Here is a 20,128-nt window from a genome sequence, read left to right on the forward strand (position 1 = left end):
TTCTTTGACACTCTCATCATGGACTCTAAAAATGTCTTATAAAAAGTTACAGATGGAGTACCACTGTAAATTAATATAAGACGGTTCTTGACAATAATTTGAACTAAAACCACGCCACTTATTATTGAACGAGGGAGTAGTACCATTAACAATTTACAGAAAAGTTGAAGCGGTGTTCAAGTAGACTACTCCAGTTGTTTTCAACTGTTGGTAAAATCAACAACAATTGCACCAAATTAATCTACTAACAAACCATGCCTCTGACATTGCACAAGGATTGGCTAATAATTGCTATGACCACTAGAGACAGGACAAAGAATATTTCCAGCTCTCTGCTTGAAAGTTAAGATTTTCTGCAAAAAGACAAACATGATATAATCTCCTAGTCGATGCGACTGGCGTTCTAGTGACCGGCTTCATGGCCCACGGAATTTTGAAACAAGCAAAATTCGAACCTTTTGATTTCAAAATAATCTAAAAAAAGATGCAAGTTTACAAGGAAATGTATAGAGATGAGTTAATATTACAACCCAAAATCTAAAATACAACCCTGAACTACAAAACTGTCCAATTTACAATCCCGGACTTTCAAAACTGGACAAAAAAACAACCCTCAGTTGGTTTTTGGCTGATTTTGACTGGTTTTGACAAGTCAACCTCCTAGTCAGTGCCAAGTCAATTTTGGGTAATTTTTTGGCTAAAAAATGAAAAAAATCTCAAAAATCTACACAACCATTATAATCAATCTAGGAAAATCTCAAAATTTTCCTAGTATAATAATAACTAGAGTAAAAAATCAAATCCGGATCCTTTTTGTTTCATATTTTGGCCAAGAAAAAGTTAACAGAAAAACAATTGAAAAAATTCTCAAAAGTGCACACTACCCTTAGATTCAATATGTGGAAGTTTCAAGAAGTTTTGACCACTGGATAAAAAATAGAAGAAAATTTTAAATTCAGGAGATGGTGACATGGCGTACGACTTGGCACTGACTAGGCTGTTGACTGGTAAAAACCGGTTAAAATCAGTCAAAAACGAACCCATGGTTGTTTTTTGATTGGTTTTGAATGTCGAGTGTTGTATATTAGACGGTTTCGTAGGGGGTTGTGTTTTTTAGACTTCGGAGGTAGTTCGACGTTGTAATATGGGCTTATCTCAAATGTATATGTGTGTAAAAATTTAGGATGAAATACCTTCAAATGTGATCTGTACAAAAATACAAATTCATGGACTTTGAGGATGAATATTATCATCTGCCAAGAAGCCCTAGATTTTTTTTTCTGCATAGCCCTCATTTCAATCTATTTCATTCTGAAAATTTACACACATGTATATTATGCATCCATGTATATCTGTATCTTTTTCAGAATGTTTTGAAACGTAGAAATAAGAATTTTAATGGATTTTGAAAACTACAAATGTAGGCCTCCATGGAGCTCGGCCTCCAAAAGCAAATTCCGACTAGTTGATGCCCTTAGATAGCGGATATGATGCTGACGTGCCAGAATTATTGGTACAAGCCATATGTTGCAATCATTCAAACAATTATTTAACAGGTATGATAATGCAAACAGTAATGTTTTAATGCAAATAGTAATGTTTGTCGAATCTCTCATACCTGATGGGTTACAGCCAGTGTGTCACACCACAAGTACAGTCCTGCCAAGAGTAGTACTCCCTCTGTTTCTAAATATGAGTCGTTTTAGAGATTTCAATGTGGACTATATATGGATATATATAAACGCATTTTAGAGTGTATATTAATTCATTTTGCTCCGTTTGTAGTCTGTATTGGAATCTCTAAAAAGGTTTATATTTAGAAACGGTGGGAGTATGTGTCACACATTGGTTCCCCTTCTATTATAAAATGTGCTGTATGTGTCTGCAAAGAACTATCAACCATATCCTACACCTCTCCCACCTTTACCACACAATCTGCCTCACAATGTCTTCTTCCTCCTTGTGCACGCTGCAAGAAAGCGGTGCCAAAATCAACCAGGAGCTCTACCACAAGTTCACCAACATGGTGTCCTCCTTTCCGTGCTCCCCGGCTCTCACCAGGCACCCGCTCTACCGCCATGACAGTGGCTGGTATGCCCCCCTGGCACCAATGGTCTCCACAATGGTCGCAGACGCATGCTTCTCGGCGCGTCCCTCGGACATCGTCATTGCCACAATGCCGAAGTCCGGCACAACGTGGATAAAAGCAATGCTTTACTCCACGGTGCACAGAAGGGAGCACCCCGCAGACGGCCCCGACCACCCGCTCAACTCACTCGGCCCACATGAGTGCGTCAAGCTCCTGGAGTACCAGCTCTACATACGGAACAGGATCCCGAACCTCGACGGGCTTCCTGACCCTAGGCTCTTCGCTGCGCATGCCCCGTTGGTGTCGCTGCCAAGGTCTGTCCTGACGATGGGCTGCAAAATCGTGTACGTGTGCCGTGACCCCAAGGACGCCTTGATCTCACACTGGAACTTCGTGAACAAGTTCAGGGCCAGGGACGGGTTGGAGGCGCTCTCAGTTGAGACCGCCGCCGATTTTTTCTGTGATGGTGTGACGTTGTTCGGGCCGTACTGGGACCATGTCCTCGGATACTGGCGGGCTCATCAGGCGCACCCTCAGAAGGTTCTCTTCTTCAGGTACGAAGAGATGATTGGGGACCCTGCGGCACACGTGCGGAAGCTGGCGCAATTCGTTGGCCGCCCGTTCTGCATGGAGGAGGAAGAGGCTGGCGCGGTAGAAGCCATCGTAAGGTTGTGCTCGTTTGAGCACATGACTGGGCTCGACGTGGCCAAGCATGGCAAGACAGAGCTCGTTGTCAGCATGGCGGAGAATAGTTGGTTCTTCCGGCGTGGCCAGGTTGGGGACTGGGAGAACTATCTGTCGCGAGAGACGGCAGGGAGGATAGACGCCATTACCGAGGCCAGGTTCAAGGGTTCTGGCCTCCGTGTATAGCCGGTCATGGTGTAATATTGTTACTCAATCATTGTGCGTGCTGTGCTAGATATGTAACCTGGAATAGTTATGCATGTGAATTCAGTGAGGGACTGTATTGTATGTGGCTGTTTCCGTCTGTATTGGTGTTTTTCTATCTCCGTCTGTATTGGTATTTTTCTATCTAAATAAATAGCAGAAACATACTTGATCGTCTACCAGAGCTCCACATGGAAATATCTAGTAAGTGATATATGATATCAGTAGTTCTGTACACACAACTAGGCATGCATGACCAAAACACACACGCCAATCCTTCAAACTTACATCGTCTTGCTCTCGCTATCTATACACGGAGACTGGAACCTCTGAAAACCTGGACTCAATGATGGCGTCTATCCTCTCCGCCATCTCTGCCGATAAATGGGTCTCCCAGTCGCTGATTTCGCCATGCCGCCCGGAACAACCAACTGTTATCTTACTCGTCGAACACGAGTATTGGTTTTGGCTCCCTCCAGCCGCACGCTCTCCCTCCAGCCGCACCGGCCACTCGCCCCAGCCACTGCCCATCCCCGGGGCGGCCGCTCCTCACCATGCCCCTCCCTGTCTCTCCCCGGGATCCCGGGTCGCCACCGGCCAGCCTTCAATGCATCTCCGCCACGGGACTGGATCTATCCACCGGTCCGTCCCAGGTGCCTGCCACGCCCCTCTCCCCTGCTGCGCAGGTGGAGGAAACGCCGCAGCAAATCCCGCGGCGGGATGCTGGCCCGAGGGCGCGCCCTCGCTCGGACCGGAAGGCCACGCCTGCACACACACACACACACACACACACACACCGTTCTAGCATCCCCGCCTTCTATTCATCATAGTGGCCCCGTCCCCATCGCCAGATCTGGCCACCGACGACATTCAAGAGGCCTCCGACCACATTCAAGGGGTCTAGGAGATGCACCTTTCCCGCAAGAGCAAAAGGGAAACCCGGGCTGCTGCGGTCCGAGCATCGCCCCGTCGCGGGCCTGCCTCTGAACCGCGGTCCGGCCGTGGCTTCCCCCCGGGGAGTGAGGCCTTCCTCAGCAGATTTAAGGGCCTCTGCTTCCGCTGCTTGAGCACCCACCATCACTGTTTAGACTGCCATGATCCGCTCCACTGCATCATCTGTAGAAGGCCCGGCCACTACGGCTGGGAGTGCCCTTAAAACCAGCGGAAATGGAGAGGGGATGGCTCGATGCATGATCGCCTGGGCAAGGCCGGTGCGGTCCGCCCCGTTCGCGAGCGCCTCGTCTTCCCCGACCGCTCCAACGCACAGCGCATGGCTTCCGACGGCCCCCTGCTTCGACCACGGGCGCCGGCCTCGTTCGAGCTACAAGGTGATCGCGTCCACGCCGGCCTTGGATCAGTATGTCTTCCAGTGAGCATGTGCTCAGAATGTCTGAGTACTACAATTGCTTGAATCAAGTGGGAGTTTATCTTCGAGATAAGATAGTGATTGACAGAGTTCTCTAGTCACTATCACCAAGTTACCGGAACTTCGTGATGAACTATAATAAGCATGGGATGACGAAAACGATTCCCGAGCTCTTCGTGATGCTGAAATCGACGAAGGTAGAAATCAAGAAGAGCATCAAATGTTGATGGTTGACAAGACCACTAGTTTCAAGTAAAAGGGCAAGGGAAAGAAAGGGAAATTCAAGACGAATGGAAAACAAGTTGCCACTCCCATGAAGAAGCCCAAAGCTAGACCCAAGTCTGAAACTGAGTGCTTCTACTGCAAAGGAAACGGTCATTGGAAGCGGAACTGCCCCAAATACTTGGCGGATAAAAAGGATGGAAAAGTGAACAAAAGTATATATGATATACATGTTATTGATGTGTACTTTACTAGTGTTCATAGTAGCCCCTGGGTATTTGATACTGGTTCAGTTGCTATGATTAATAACTTGAAACAGGAGTTACAAAATGAACAGAGACTAGTTGAGGGCGAGGTGACGATGTGTGTTGGAAGTGATTCCAACATTGATAAGATCACCATCGCATACTCCCTCTACCTTCAGGATTAGTATTGGAACTAAATAAATGTTATTTGGTATTTGCGTTCAGCATAAATATGATTGGATCATGTTTATTGCGATACGATTATTCATTTAAGTCAAAGAATAATTGTTGTTCTGTTTACATGAATAAAACCTTCTATGGTCTTAAATCCAATGTGAATGGTTTACTGAATCTTGATCACAGTGATAAACATATTCATAATATTGAAACCAAAATATGCAAAGTTAATAATTATAGTGCAACTTATTTATGGCACCACCGTTTAGGTCATATTGGTATAAAAGCGCATGAAGAAACTCCATGCTGATGGGCTTTTGGAATCACTTGATTATGAATCACTTGATGCTTGCGAACCATGCCTCATGGGCAAGATGACTAAGACTCCGTTCTCCGGAACAATGGAGCGAGCAACTGACTTATTGGAAATAATACATACCGATGTATGCGTCCGATGAGTGTTGAGACTCGCGACGGGTATCGTTATTTTCTGACCTTCACAGATTATTTCAGAAGATATGTGTATATCTGCTTGATGAAATATATGTCCGAAACATTTGAAAAGTTCAAAGAATTTGAGAGTGAAGTGGAAAATCATCGTAACAAGAAAATAAAGTTTCTACGATCTGATTGTGGAGGTGAATATTTGAATTATGAGTTTGGTCTTCATTTGAAACAATGTGGAATATTTCGCAACTCACGCCACCTGGAACACCACAGCATAATGGTGTGTCTGAACGTTGTAACCGTACTTCACTAGATATGGTGCGATCTATGATGTCTCTTACCGATTTACCACTATCGTTTTGGGGTTACGCATTAGAGACAACTGCATTCACGTTAAATAGGGCACCATCTAAATCCGTTGAGATGACACCGTATGAACTATGGTTTGGCAAGAAACCTAAGCTGTCATTTCTTAAAGTTTGGGGTTGCGATGCTTATGTGAAAAAGTTTCACTTGATAAGCTCAAACCCAAATCGGAGGGGTGCATCTTCATAGGATACCTAAAAGAAACTGTTGGGTACACCTTCTGTCACAGATCTGAAGGCAAGATCTTTGTTGCTAAGAGTGGATCCTTTCTAGAGAAGGAGTTTCTCTCGAAAGAAGTGAGTGGGAGGAAAGTAGAACTTGATTAGGTAATTGTACCTTCTCTCGAATTGGAAAGTAGCTCATCACTGAAATCAGTTCCAGTGATGCCTAGACCAATTAGTGAGGAAGTTAATGATGACGATCATGAAACTTCAGATCAAGTTACTACCAAACCTCGTAGGTCAACCAGAGTACATTCCGCACCAGAGTGGTACGGTAATCCTGTTCTGGAAGTCATTTTATTAGACCATGATGAACCTACGAACTATGAGGAAGTGATGATGAGCCCAGCTTCTGCGAAATGGCTTAAGACCATGAAATCTGAGATGGGATCCATGTATGAGAATAAAGTATGGACTTTGATTGACTTGACCGATGATCGATGAGCCATTCAGAATAAATGGATCTTCAAGAGGAAGACGGACGCTGATAGTAGTGTTACTATCTACAAAGCTCGAATTGTCGAAAATGGTTTTCAACAAGTTCAAGGTGTTGACTATGATGAGAATTTCTCACTCGTATCGATGTTTAAAAGTCTGTCCGAATCATGTTACCAGTTGCCGCATTTTATGAAATCTGGCAAATGGATATCAAAACTACATTCCTTAATGAAATTATTAAAGAAGAGTTGTATATGATGCAACCAGAAGGTTTTGTCAATACTAAAGGTGCTAACAAAGTGTGCAAGCTCCAGCGATCCATCTATGGACTGGTGCAAGCATCTAGGAGTTGGAATATACGCTTTGATGAGTTGATCAAAGCATATAGTTTTATACAGACTTTTGAGTTCAATATCTGGCTGGCGTAATTAAATTGCAGCCCACTTTCGCTCCATGTTTAGGTCTGGGAGGAGCCACACGTTAGGGGCAGTGTTGACATATAAATGTATTGCCTAGTCTTTTCTATCAGATCGATTTTTTGATTGCATTTGTAACACATCAATCATAAAGTTTTTTTGTGAGGGACATCAATCATAAAGTTGGTACGTGCATGGTTGGTACGGCATCCTAGCATGCACACTGTGCGTGGTAGCTAGATACTGTGGGGTGCACCTACCATAGGTATGTGATCCACTTACCAGAAAAAACCCACCATTCCTTTTCCCCAAAGTTTAAGGAAACGACCGGGTGTTTGCCCATTTAACAAGCAAAGTGTCTTCCCAGAAAGGGAAAAAGAAAAGGAAGTATTATTGGACCACTCCAAACCCAATCTCCTTGTAAGGTGATTTCCATCTTCTTGTAAGACCGGGTGTTTGCCCATTTAACATGCACGAAAAGCCTAGCATGCCACAATTGTACAAACCAAATCTCCTTGTAAGGCGAGTTCCATCACTGAGTATTCGGCGGCAAACAACCACCTGATCAGAGTGCTAATAAAAAACACTTGATAAAATATGTACATTCGGCAAGACCATTCTGAACTGAGTGTAGAAAAAAAAAGACACTGTGCAAAGACAAGGATTGACACGTGTCCTTGCGGTTGACGATAGGATCACGGGGCGGTCACCTTTGTGACGGATCTGGCTTGCCTGCTCCCTCTCCATGCTCCCATCCGTGCTCCCACTTCATCCTACGGTTGTCTTTTTTTCTTTTTTTTTTCTAATCTAATCATCTCCCCCCTGATTTTAAGGGGGTGGGGCCGGGGCTTATTTTGTTCCAATCAAATCAAACCACGTACACGGGAGCACGGGTGGGCGCACGTGCGGGAAGCAGACAAGTCTCGTCCCTTTGCAACTGCCTGACAAATAGCACTCGGCAAAGCATTTTATTTTCTTTTCTTTCCCTTCATTGCTTTCTTCTCTTTTTCTTTTCCTTTCTTTCTTTTCTTATCTTATGTTTTCTTTGTTTATTCTCTATTTTTATTCCTTTCTTCCTTTTCTTTTAGTTTTCTTTTCTTTTCTTTTCTTTCTTTCTTTCCTTCTTTTTTTCTTTCTTTCTTGTTCTATTAGGTTTGGAGGCAAAGTGACCGCTGCTTTATCCGTTGGGCTTTCTACACTTATAAATGTGTTGAAAATTCCTATTGGTTGTAGTTAGCCTATGTTTAGGCTTTATATAAAGAAAGAAACGGAGTGTCAATCATCAAGGGGATGAGATTTGACAACCAACATAGACCTTAGTGGTTGTTTAATTCTCAAAAATTCGAACGAAGCCTTAAATCAAGAAACTTGACATGGTGCAATGATTTGGCCTCTAGAGGCTGTGGGAAAAACAAGAATGCTTGGAAAAAGTTTTCACGTATACATTCAACAAACTAGACCATTTGCAAGGAATAAACTAAGGTTTCGTTACATAACGGGTCAAGTTTCCATACAAACAGTTGCACTTCATCCGTTGATTTTAAAACATTTTCCACACTCAAGACAAACCATTGCATGTAAGATGTCAACATTTGCATTTTTCCAAGGTCCATTGGGTATATTTCAGCCATAAGTCTATTTCTAGATATTTAATGGACATAATTCAAATTGCAGTTACAACTACATGAAATAAGCAAGAAATGGGTTAAAATCTTTTTTGTGGTACTTAATCTATGTGTTTAGGCCTTATGAAAGGAAATAAAGGTAGCCCTAATCGATAGGGGGGGGGGGGGGGGGGGGGGGGGGGGGGGCGAGGCGGAGACTCGGGCACCAACATGGGGCATAGTGGTTATTTAATTCTGAAAAAATCAAATGAAGTGAGAACATCATTTTTACATGGAATGGTATCAGAATATGACCCCTAGAGGTTGTGATAAAAAGTGGGCATATTTTGAAGAAAAATCTCATGTAGCTGCTCTTACAAGCCAGACCACCTCATGTGAAGAAACTAGTGTTCACAAGGGAGCCGATCAAGTTTACACGGGAAGTGATTGCTGCTTCATCCGTTGGCCTTGAATTATTTTCAGACTCGTCACACACCAATACATGTGACATGTCAAAATTTGTCATTTTCTAGGATCCGTTTTCTATATTTAGGCCATCAAGTGCATTTCTAGGCATTTATTTGATTTAATTACAATTTAAACCACATGTATATGCAATAATCCTCAAAAGTTGGCTAAAAAATCTTATTCGTGATCTTCAGTGTATGTTTAGAACTTATGTAATCAAATAAGAGGAGTCCTAAGCACTAGGTGGCCGAGACTCGGGCAATAACATGGTTTTTGTTGACATTTTAATATCACAAACTTGACATAGTGTCATGATATGACTGGTAGAGGTTGTGTACAAAATTTTAGGATGTTTCACAAAAGGTGTCGCATAGACTGCTTACACAATAGACCATCTATAAGGAAGAAACTAGCTTTCGAGAAGGAACGGACCATCCATGTGTGGAAAGCGACCATTGTTTCTTCAGTTGGCATTGAAATTTTTTCCACACGCAACATTCGCCATGACATTTGACGTGTCAAAATTTGGCATTTTTCAGAATGGTTTGCTATATTGAAGCCATTAAGTGCATTATTAGGCATTTTATCATTAAAAATGTTAAATCAATTCAAAAATTACAGAAACACCTAAAAATTTATATGTGCCATATTACAAGAAAAAATGCATTGAGCTATGCAAGGTAAAAAAAGGGTATTTGTTCAAGTCATAATAGAAAGAAAAAAATAGAAAAAACATGTTCGTGGAGTGTTTTATGAAATACACTCTGCAAAACCATTTGTTTGCTGAGTACCTCCAATTTGACACTCGGTAAACCTACTGAGCTATCTGTGTGCCTCATTCTAGTTTGTCAACACAAGGCTCCCATGGATGACACTCTGTGGCTGTTGGATGGTCCCAGATGCGACATCCATGCCGTCTACTCTCCTTCTCTCCTTATTCCCTCTTTTCTCTCTTCCTTTCTCACTGTTGGATGGAGATCCATGCAGAAGAGGTTCCCATGGGATAGAAGCCTACCTGGAGGGTCCCCACAATGCCACCACGCATAAGGCCACGTCCCTGCCGCAAGTTCCCCCGCGTGGGAGTTGAGGAGCTCGGTTCGAGGTGCCCTTTGGCCGCAAACTTGCTCTAGAAGTTTCTGAATAGCCCTTCTCTTTTGTGGATATTTCGGAGTTATGGATCTCCTTTGCGGAATAAAACGATGATGAAAATGAGGAAACATGATCCAGAAAAATAGTGCCTAGGAGATATTCAATATCAGAGGGGCTCTCTCCCTAGCCAGAGGAGAAAACCTTGACCCACCAAGTGACGCTGCCCTGTTGGTTTCTTAGTGGTCAGCCCAAGTGAACAGTCAATTGTGGCTGTTAATTATTCTCTTATACAAGAAATAATTATGTGCTTTATAGATATTCCCTAAGAGTTAATTTAGGGTTCTAAATAATTCCCAAAATATATTTGAATGCAAATGAAAATCCAAATAATATTTAGAGCATCTTCCATATTTTTTATATTGAAGGAGTTGTATTACATTCACTCGTTTTATTTATTTTGAGTTGGAATTGTTTCGATTTAAAAATTCAAATAAGATCCAAAATTAATATTTCAGAAAGTCATTTTGTTCCCTCTCATTTAATAGTTAATAAACTACAAAAAGGTTCTCATCGTAGTCAATACTAGATAAGATCAAGTACCACATGGAAATTTTAGTTAATACTTTTTAAATAATTGACGATACAAATTTTAAAATATTAAGATGTTATAGTAATATGTTGCAATGATCTTCTTAAGATGGCTAGAGTAAGATATATTACAGAGCCCGTGTATAGGAGTCAATGCATATGGGTAAAGAAGACCCATAACCTTTAAGGTTGTGGTTGGGTTTACCTTAATAATTTATTTATTATTTTTTTATGCTAACTAAGGGTTTCATTCATAAGGACATCTTAGTCAACGGAATTTTCTGCATGCTAGCGTATGCCTCACCCACATACAAAACTTCAATGCATGATTATCGGTATAGTAAGCCAATTTCCTACGGACAATTCCTCAACACCTACCACCACTACTCTACCCTTTCTCTCTCTTAAACTTGGACATTAATTTTTACTAGTAAATCTCAGTAAAGCAAAGGTTTGGAGTACATAGGGATGTATTAGTGGCAAATGGAACCTGAGAGAATATGATTCATACCTTCAGATCTTCTCGGATATCGACAATACATACTTACCACCTCCATATTGGAAAATGATATGACATTTTTTTACACTTGGGGATTTTCATCTGCTCTAGGCAAATATGGCACAAAACACCTCTAATGGCCTGCAGTAACGGAGCACGCCTCTGACGGGACCTCGAATGTCAGGCATAACCGTGATGGTAATAAGGCACCAGAGAAACAACTCTGGTAAACGTAGACCTCGGAGTACAACTCGAATATATCTGCAAGTGTCGGGGTATCACCTTGATGGCAACAATCCGTCAGATAGAGATTGACGAGTTGCGGAAGTCAGAGCACAACTCTGAGAAAGTAGCATGTGTCGTGGTATCACCCCGACGGCCGTAAATCGTCCAAAAACAACAGTTTTGAAAAATTGGGAAAGGTGGATCATGGCTCTGACAACGTAGCCGATATCAGGGCATCACCCTAATGGTAACCTAATCATTGGAGTGTCACACCAACAGTGGCATGAGTTCCAGAGCAGAACTCTAGAAGTACCAAGACAATTCTATCTGTAAAATATAACCCTCATTGGTAACTCCCCCCACCCCCGGCTCATCTTCTATCATGAGGGCCGTAATGCGAAGGGAAACCATTGCGCGAGCTCCCACCACAGGCGAAAAAGATGGGATGTAAGTTCGGTACAGAAGCACTTTGAGTTTAGTTCTGGTACAGAATATAACTCTCGAGGCATCCCTTCAATGGGCTTTGTCTAGTAACAAAATAAATTCATGTCCTAGGTAGAAATAAAGTCAGATATCACCTAAGCTTACTCGTCACTCACATAACGGTTGCGACCACTTTGCCCACCAGGCTAGAGGTCATTTAGACCTTAATACATGTTTTAAATATCCTATTTCAGGAAAGTCTGGATCTCATCAAGGCCAATCTGCCGGTTAACGACAAGGTCGCGGTTATAAACCACAGCTTGTTTGGGGGAAGAAATCAAAGACAAGCAGATACTTGAAGTGCTCGGGCACTACGGGCGATGGCATGCCCCCTGGTTATATAGGCAAAGAGGATATAAGAGGGCTATCAACGACGGGGTGCCCCAGGCCTGCTCGTCAGAGTCCTCGGGGGAATGCATCGCCAGCTTGTGGCAGACGACAGGGACTCCATTGTCTACTGTATTAGGCACAAACCTTAGTTCTCATACTCCGTCTGCCCGGAAATACTTGTCCGAGAAATAGATGTATCTAGACATATTTTAATTTAAATGCATTCATTTGTATCCATTTTCATGATAAGTATTTTCGGACGAAGAGTGTATAAGACTAGAGTAATCAATCCAGAAAAGCAGGAAGTATAATATTATCTCGATCCGAGGGCGTGAACCTAGGTGTGTTTCTCCATGTGTGAACCATCCGGATCTCTGATCTCTGTGATGCTTCAGATGAGTATGGTCACGAAAATAGCACAACGGTGGACGCACGCAGATCTCCGTAATGGCTTTCCGATTGTGTTCCCACCAAATAAAAACGTTTTTGGCCGATAATCTTTGGCCACCATGCGCCAAACACTATTCCCGACAATCAAAAAGAAAAAACGACGAGGGTGCAATGGATAACAATAACCAAAAGCAAACATAGAGAACCCAAATAAATGTAAAAGCATTTAATGGCCTGCTGCTTCTGACCATGCTTATCGACCACCTCAATATAGCGAGAGGAACCGCACTTTCAACAGTAGTTGTCATCCGCGTACTCATGCCTAAACAAAAGGCATTTCTTTGGACAAACATGTATTTTCTCATAATCCATGAAGAGCGCCTTCATGATTTTCTTCGTAGCGTACATGATTTTCGGCAGTTCATGGCCCTCAGACAGGCTGTTAGCCCATACTCCTAGAAATGCTTCGAAGCAACCTCGGCTACAACCATACTCAGTCTTGACTGCCATCAGTTGTGAGATGGCATCCAGCATAGACAGCTTGGCACCCTCATAGAGAGGTTTCTTTGAAGAGGCCAAGATATCCAGGAAGGCCTTTGCGGTTTCCTCCGGCTCCTCCGGTTCATTCGCTGAATTTGACGGAGGTGTCGGCTGTGCAGCAAAGACATCATCTAGCATGTCTCTAACCCCATCGTCCTCATAACCAGCGACGTGTTGTCGTATCACCTCCTCTCTACCACGGTCCCACTGGGCAAAGTTTATCGGCATATTAAAGTTGGGCATAAATTCATGCGTGCGAAGGTGCTTAGTCATCTCACTCTTATCTCTGCGGATACGTCTCTTACATTTGGCACACGGGCATTCTGGCACCATCCTCATTGGACTACGGAATATCTCTTTCAAAAACACATCAGTTTTCTCGACCCACTCTGTTGTTACTTGATTTCGACGGAAAAACCCATTATACATCCACTGATTATCTTCCATCTCTGCTTTATTGGAAGCCACACAACAAAATTAAGGATTCATTTAAATTACTCACATCAATATTTTAGTTTTTTAGAGTGTTGACGAGAAACGTCCACCTACATCTCTAATAGGTAAAGATGGGTCCTAATCCCACCCGAGAATGTGTAGATTGAGTACGTTGTCCATGCTCTACCCCATTCTGGGACAAAATTTCGGCAGCACCTCCCCGTTGTTCTCCAAATACACGTCTTGGCAAAATGCCGAGAGAATGTGCATCCGGAGAACAACTGGGAGGTGCCGCCGAAATCCTTTCTCGGAACGGGGTAGAGCATGAACAACTTACCCAATCTACACATCCTCGGGCTGTCCGTGGAAAGCGCTGGACAATCCGAAAGAGCTGCGGTGATAAATATGCAGTTGAATGCATATTTATCGATGCAACCCTTTCGGACGGGAGACCTAGATTACGCGACTTGACGTGAAAATTTAATCTAGTTAAAAGAGGCTAGGAGGTGAAGGTGGATTCGTAGCTCACCCTCCGCTGTAGAGGAAGTAGTCGAGCAGCGACAGGATCATGGACCAAACCCAGACGACGAAGGCTCCTGGGAGATGAAAAACCACAAAGCCTGTAAATTTTACCGAGTCAAAAAATTTGACGGCATCACATCACATAAAGCATCGACACTTCAAACTATGAAAAAATCATATTGCTAATGACATCTAGTCAAGGTTTTAGATCATCATGATACTTCAAATCCATCAAGTGTCAAATTTCGTTCTTCAATTTTTTAGCAAGATCATCATGATAAAATAACTACTCATCAGATACCAATTTTGTCAACATCACAAAATGAAACTATAGCCACTGGTAGAAAAAGGGCCTATAGTCCCGGTTCGTAAGGGCCTTTAGTCCCGGTTCCGGAACCGGGACTAAAGTGTCGGTACTAATACCTCCCCCCTTTAGTCCCGGTTCAATCCAGAACCGGGACTAAAGGCCCTCCATGTGGGCATTGCGCAGAGCCCAGTCAGGAGACCCTTTGGTCCCGGATGGTGGCACCAACCGGGACCAATAGGCATCCACGCGTCAGCACTTCTGTGGCTGGGGTTTTTGTTTTTTTTTGAAAGGGAGGGGGGGGGTTGGGGGTTTTGCGGGGTTAATTTAGGTGTTTCATATATTGTGTTAGCTAGTTATAATTAATAGAGAGAAGTGTCCTCTCTTATGTCCGTGCTTGGTCGACGCTACGTACTATACATACGTATATAGAGAGGACTAGACACGCTAGCTAGCTAGTAAGCAAACGAAAGAAACAGAAGATCGTCATGAACATATATGCATATATACAGAGAGAAGTGATATCGACCACCTCTCCTTCTCCGAGAGATTGGTCGAACAACAAGTTCTCGTATATCTATCTGACACTACCGGCTACATATATACAATAATTATCTCCTACAAATGTAATCATACGGACTCAGGGTCCACATAGAATTCTCCGTCTTTAGGGATCACGTGGTCAAGAAAGAATGCCGCCAATTCCTCTTGAATTGCTCGCATGAGCTGGTGCTAGGAGTTCATCCCGCTTCCGAAACATCTAATTTGAAGAAGGGGTCAATACATATATATATGAATGAATGAAACTCAACACAAATGATGGTAATAAAATAAAATTGTGAATGTTGTTACTTACGTACTTCATATTGTTCGTTAGAGTACCCGCCCCGCTCACAGGTCGTGTGGCGGATGGACTCGCAGATGTAGTATCCACAGAAATCATTCCCTTGTTCCTGCCACAACCACTTTACAAGAAATAGAGGTCAATCAAACTGATAAGCAAGAATGCTAAATGGTATTGATGAAACTAGCGCCTGAATCACTAGGAGATGCGCGGAACATGCTACTATAGTACTTACTTTCGGGTGTCTAAATTCCAGCTCCTTCGGCAGTCCCGGAACTGTTTTGGTGAATTTTCTCCAAACCCTGCCGGATAAAGAAAACAATTACTTGATATCGGGAAATGAACAAAGTTGCTGATATGGTGGATAATGATCGATTTAACTTACTTCTTGAGGATTTCAGTCATGTCCGCATACTCCTTGGGATCTTTTCGTTTAGAGTCCAAGACGGTTACTACTCCCTGCTCAAGCTTAATCTCTAGGAGAATATAGTGGTAACTGCACACACATGCATAACTCATCAATTACATTACTAAATGGTATTGATGAAACTAGCGCCTGAATCACTAGGAGATGCGCGGAACATGCTACTATAGTACTTACTTTCGGGTGTCTAAATTGCAGCTTCTTCGGGAGTCTTGGAGCTTTTTTGGAGAATTTTTTCCAAACCCTGCCAGACAAAGAAAACAATTACTTGATATATCAGGAAATGAACAAAGTTGTCGATATGGTGGATAATGATCGATTTAACTTACTTCTCGAGCATTTGAGTCATGTCCGCATAGTCCTGGGGATCTTTTCGTTTTGAGTCTAAGACAATTACTAGTCCCAGCTCAAGCTTAATCTCTAGGAGAATATAGTGGTAACTGCACACACATGCATAACTCATCACTTACATTACTATAACCTTGACTAATATATATATAAGGGAAACCGAATACGCACAAGAGAGTAACACTCACTTGAAGTTGTAAGGAAAGAGTATTATATCTTTGTTTTCATTTATTACCAACGATCGTAGCAAGTTGGCCTCGGTATCTGCGGCATGAAGTTTAACCTGAGTTGCATCTATGAGATATGTGTTAATGATCCCAATATCACCGACTTGTCTTTTCTTCAATTCGACGATCTTCAATCTGCATAATATAGTGAGGATGATTATAAATACATGCAATGAAAGAGCTAAGCTATATAGAGAAACTTAATGAAAGAAGTAGTACTACTTACAGACAGTAGCAAGCGACCGTTGTTTTATCGAGGGCCAATTGATTGAAGAACTGATAGAACTCCTCAAATGGAACAGGCAACAGATCAATTCCAACGAGGTCATGCTCCGGTTTAACTCTCGCATACAAAGTACTCCTCCCCCAGAGTCTCTGCAGATTTTCAAGTACCAATCATGCAATCTTCGCATCATCGTTGATAGAGATCTTTCATCTTTGACGAGAGGCTTCCCGTACTCGTATCTTTGTATCTGCACGTCCATGGGTTCATAATGTACTTCGTCGGGCAGGTAATCTGCAAGATTGCTATAACCGGGCACCATCCTCGGATCATTATCGACGTTGTGGCTAGGCACCTTGAGCGGGGGGCACGATTGCTTCGCTTGTTCGCCGAGCTGGGCAATTTGTTTCCCAGCTCGTCGTTCTTTCAGCCTTTGATCACTGACAGTACTTCCCGACCGCTCCGCTTCGGCAAATTCCTTTCCAATAATGCGGTCATAGTTTCCTTTCGGCGAATCATACTTCGGTGGTTTTGTCAGGGCAGCCAGAGTGCGCTTCACATTCACCCGATCTACCTTCTCCTCCGGAGGTGGATGTTTCTTTGCTTTCACCCCTTCAAAGAATTTCTTCACTTCTTCTCGCGCGATCTCGGCGTTCTCCTCCTAGGTCCTCTCGTATGGTAACTTCTCTGGAGTCATCAGAGAAGGACCGAATCTGTATGTCCTCCCGCCTCTGGTTATACTGCTAGACGCCGACCGAGCAGACGTAGCGGTTGTCTTATTTACTTGCTTAAGAGGCGGAGGAGAAGGACAACGACGCGCCGGAGCAGCTGGAGCGGCGGCAGGTCTCTTCCGCCCTTGCTGACGAGGCGGATAAGGAGGAGGCTGGCTGCTCGGGCGCGTCGGCGCAGGCGGAGAAGGAGGCGGAGTGCCGCCGCGCGCCGGAGAAGGAGCCGGCCGAGGGCCCTGATCGTCACTCGCCGGAGGAGGAGGCGGTGGAGGCGGAGTGCCCTGACTCGCCGGAGGAGGAGGCGGTGGAGTCCAGTTCGGAAGGTTGATGAGCTCCTTCCGCCATAGGCATGGAGTCTTCAGAGCAGACCCCAGCCGAGTCTCCCCTTCACCGGTAGGGTGGTCAAGCTGGAGGTCCTCAAATCCCTCCGTTATCTCATCCACCATCACCCTAGCATATCCTTCTGGAATCGGCCGGCAGTGAAAAGTTGCGCCGGGTTCAGTAGGAAAAACAGAGCCAACAGCCGCCTTGACCTTCAAATTCATCCGTTGCGTCATAAGGTGGCAATTTTGAGACTCCGTGATAGCATCCACGGGATAGCTGGCAGGAGCCGTCAAGGCATGCTCCGGCTGAAGCAGCTCGGTGCAAGCCACGCTGCTTCTGCGCTGAGATGGCGGGGTAGCTTCGGGGGAGGCTTCGGCAGTACGTTTGCTGCGATTTGCTTCTCGTTCCTCTATCGCGTCCACCCTTGCTTGCAGCGCCTGCATTTGGGTCTGCTGCACTTTTTTCCTCCTCTCATGGGATTTGTAACCGCCTGCGTCCGGAAACCCAACTATCCACGGAACGGAGCCTGGCGTGCCTCGTGTCCGTCCAGGGTGCTCAGGATTCCAGAGGGCCATTGTGAGCTCGTCGTTCTCTCTGTCTGGAAAGAACGTCCCTTCCTGTGCTCCTTCGATATACTGCTTAAGCTTACTGACTGGTACGTCCATTTGATCGTTCATCCAAATGCACTTCCGTGTTTCAGGGTCCAGGGTTCCGCCAGCCCCGAAGAACCAAGTCCGGCAACGGTCTGGCCAGTTATTTGTCTCTGGTTCGATCCCTTTATGAACCAGATCATTCTCACTCTTGGACCACTTAGGCCGGGCTACGAGGTAGCCACCTGACCCCGTGCGATGGTGAAGCTTCTTCTTCACAGCATTTTGCTTGTTTGTCGCCGACATCTTCTTACTCTTTTCTGATGTCTTGTGGGCCACAAATGCGGGCCAGTGATCTCTGATCTTCTCATATCTGCCCTTGAATTCTGGTGTCTCATTTTTTTCGACAAACTTATTCAGCTCTTTCTTCCACCTCTTGAATAGTTCTGCCATCCTCTTCAGAGCAAAAGACTTGATTAATTTCTCTTTAACTGGGTTCTCTGGATTATCCTCTGGCGGTAGGGTGAAATTTGACTTCAGCTCAGTCCAAAGATCATTTTTCTGCATATCATTGACATAAGACACCTCAGGGTCTTCTGTAGCTGGCTTAAACCATTGCTGGATGCTTATCGGGATCTTGTCCCTAACCAGAACCCCGCACTGAGCAACAAATGTGCTCTTTGTCCGGAGGGGTTCAATAGGTTGGCCGTCGGGCGCGATTGCTATGATCTCAAACTTTTCATCCGAGCTCAACTTTTTCTTCGGGCCTCGTCTCTTTACCGAAGTTGTGCTCGATTCGGAGGGCTAGAAAAAAGAACAAAGACTTAATTAATATGTGTACATACCAAAACAATGAATGCATCAATCAGCTAGTCAGCATAGGCTTAACTAATATATATACCTGGCCGGACTCGGTTCGATCACCGGAGCCGTCATCACGGTCTCCTTCTTGCACCGGCATTGGGTCACCGGAGCCGTCCTCATGTTCTTCTTCTTGCACCGGCATTAGGTCACCGTAGCCAGCTTGTTCACCCTCTCCTTCCAGACCATCAGTTTCGTTGAGAAAAAACGAGATGCCATCACTTCCTTCTGCGATTATGTCCCTCAACAACGCTTCTTTTGTTGCTTCGTCTAGGGCGGCGTCCATAGTTTCTACAAATATTTACAACATGGCAATTATTATTCAAACATGACAGATGGATATATTAGTGACAAACGTAGAACTAGCTACCTAATCATAGTAAGCTATCGGGAGGGGGTATATATCGACAACGACGACACTACATCTCTGTCCCTCGACGACCCTCGTTCCCGATAAAAAAAAGAGGAAGAAGAAGAAATATAAGAGGAGAAGAAAGAATAGAGGAGAATATCTCCTCTATTCTTTCTTCTCCTCTTTTTTTCTTCTTCCTCTTCTTTTTTTATCCTCTTCTTCCTCTCATGTTCGATAGGATCGCCGAGGGGTCGGGAGGTTGCCTAGTGTCTCAGGATTCAACAAAACCATGTCTTCATCATTAGGCGAAAGTAACATGTGCATGATGGTATGAAGCTCTTCAATGTTGTTCTGGAACCGACTCCCAGATAGGATAATCCGCCTTTTGGTACAAAGTTCAGCAAGAGCCTTCCGAATATCGCTATTTGGAAGGCCTTTGCTGAATTGGTACCAAAATGCGGATTATTCTATCCGGGACTCCATTCCAAAACAACTTTGCAGAACATCGTACCAACATGCCCTGGTTACTTCCGGCTAATGATGAAGGCATGGATTTCTTCAATACTTTGACACTAGGAAACCTCTCTCTACTTCCGGCTAATAAGAATAAGAAGAAGAAGAAGAATAAGAAGAAGAAAAGAAGAAAAAAAGAGGAGAAGAAGAAAGGAATAGTGGAGAAAAGAGAAAATGGAATATATTCTATTTTCTCTTCTTCTCCACTATTCCTTTCTTCTTCTCCTCTTCTTTTTCTTCTTTTTTCTTCTTCTTATTTATTTCTCCTCTTCTTTTCGGTAGAGGAAACCCTAAATAGCTAGCAAGTATCGTGGGTGTGAGATACATGTGGCCTTCGGTGTC

The 20,128-nt window shown here is 43.9% G+C and overlaps 1 protein-coding gene across 1 annotated transcript; it reads left to right on the forward strand.

The window, feature by feature from the left end:
- The first annotated feature begins 1,911 nt into the window (after positions 1 to 1,911).
- LOC125540593 (cytosolic sulfotransferase 5-like) lies at positions 1,912 to 3,156 on the forward strand. The gene has a single exon (XM_048704200.1). The coding sequence runs from the start codon at positions 1,946 to 1,948 to the stop codon at positions 2,957 to 2,959; it is 1,014 nt and encodes a 337-aa protein (XP_048560157.1). The 5' UTR covers positions 1,912 to 1,945; the 3' UTR covers positions 2,960 to 3,156.
- The last annotated feature ends 16,972 nt before the right edge of the window (positions 3,157 to 20,128 follow it).

This window comes from Triticum urartu, chromosome 2 (assembly GCF_003073215.2).
Source record: "Triticum urartu cultivar G1812 chromosome 2, Tu2.1, whole genome shotgun sequence".
NCBI lineage: Eukaryota > Viridiplantae > Streptophyta > Magnoliopsida > Poales > Poaceae > Triticum > Triticum urartu.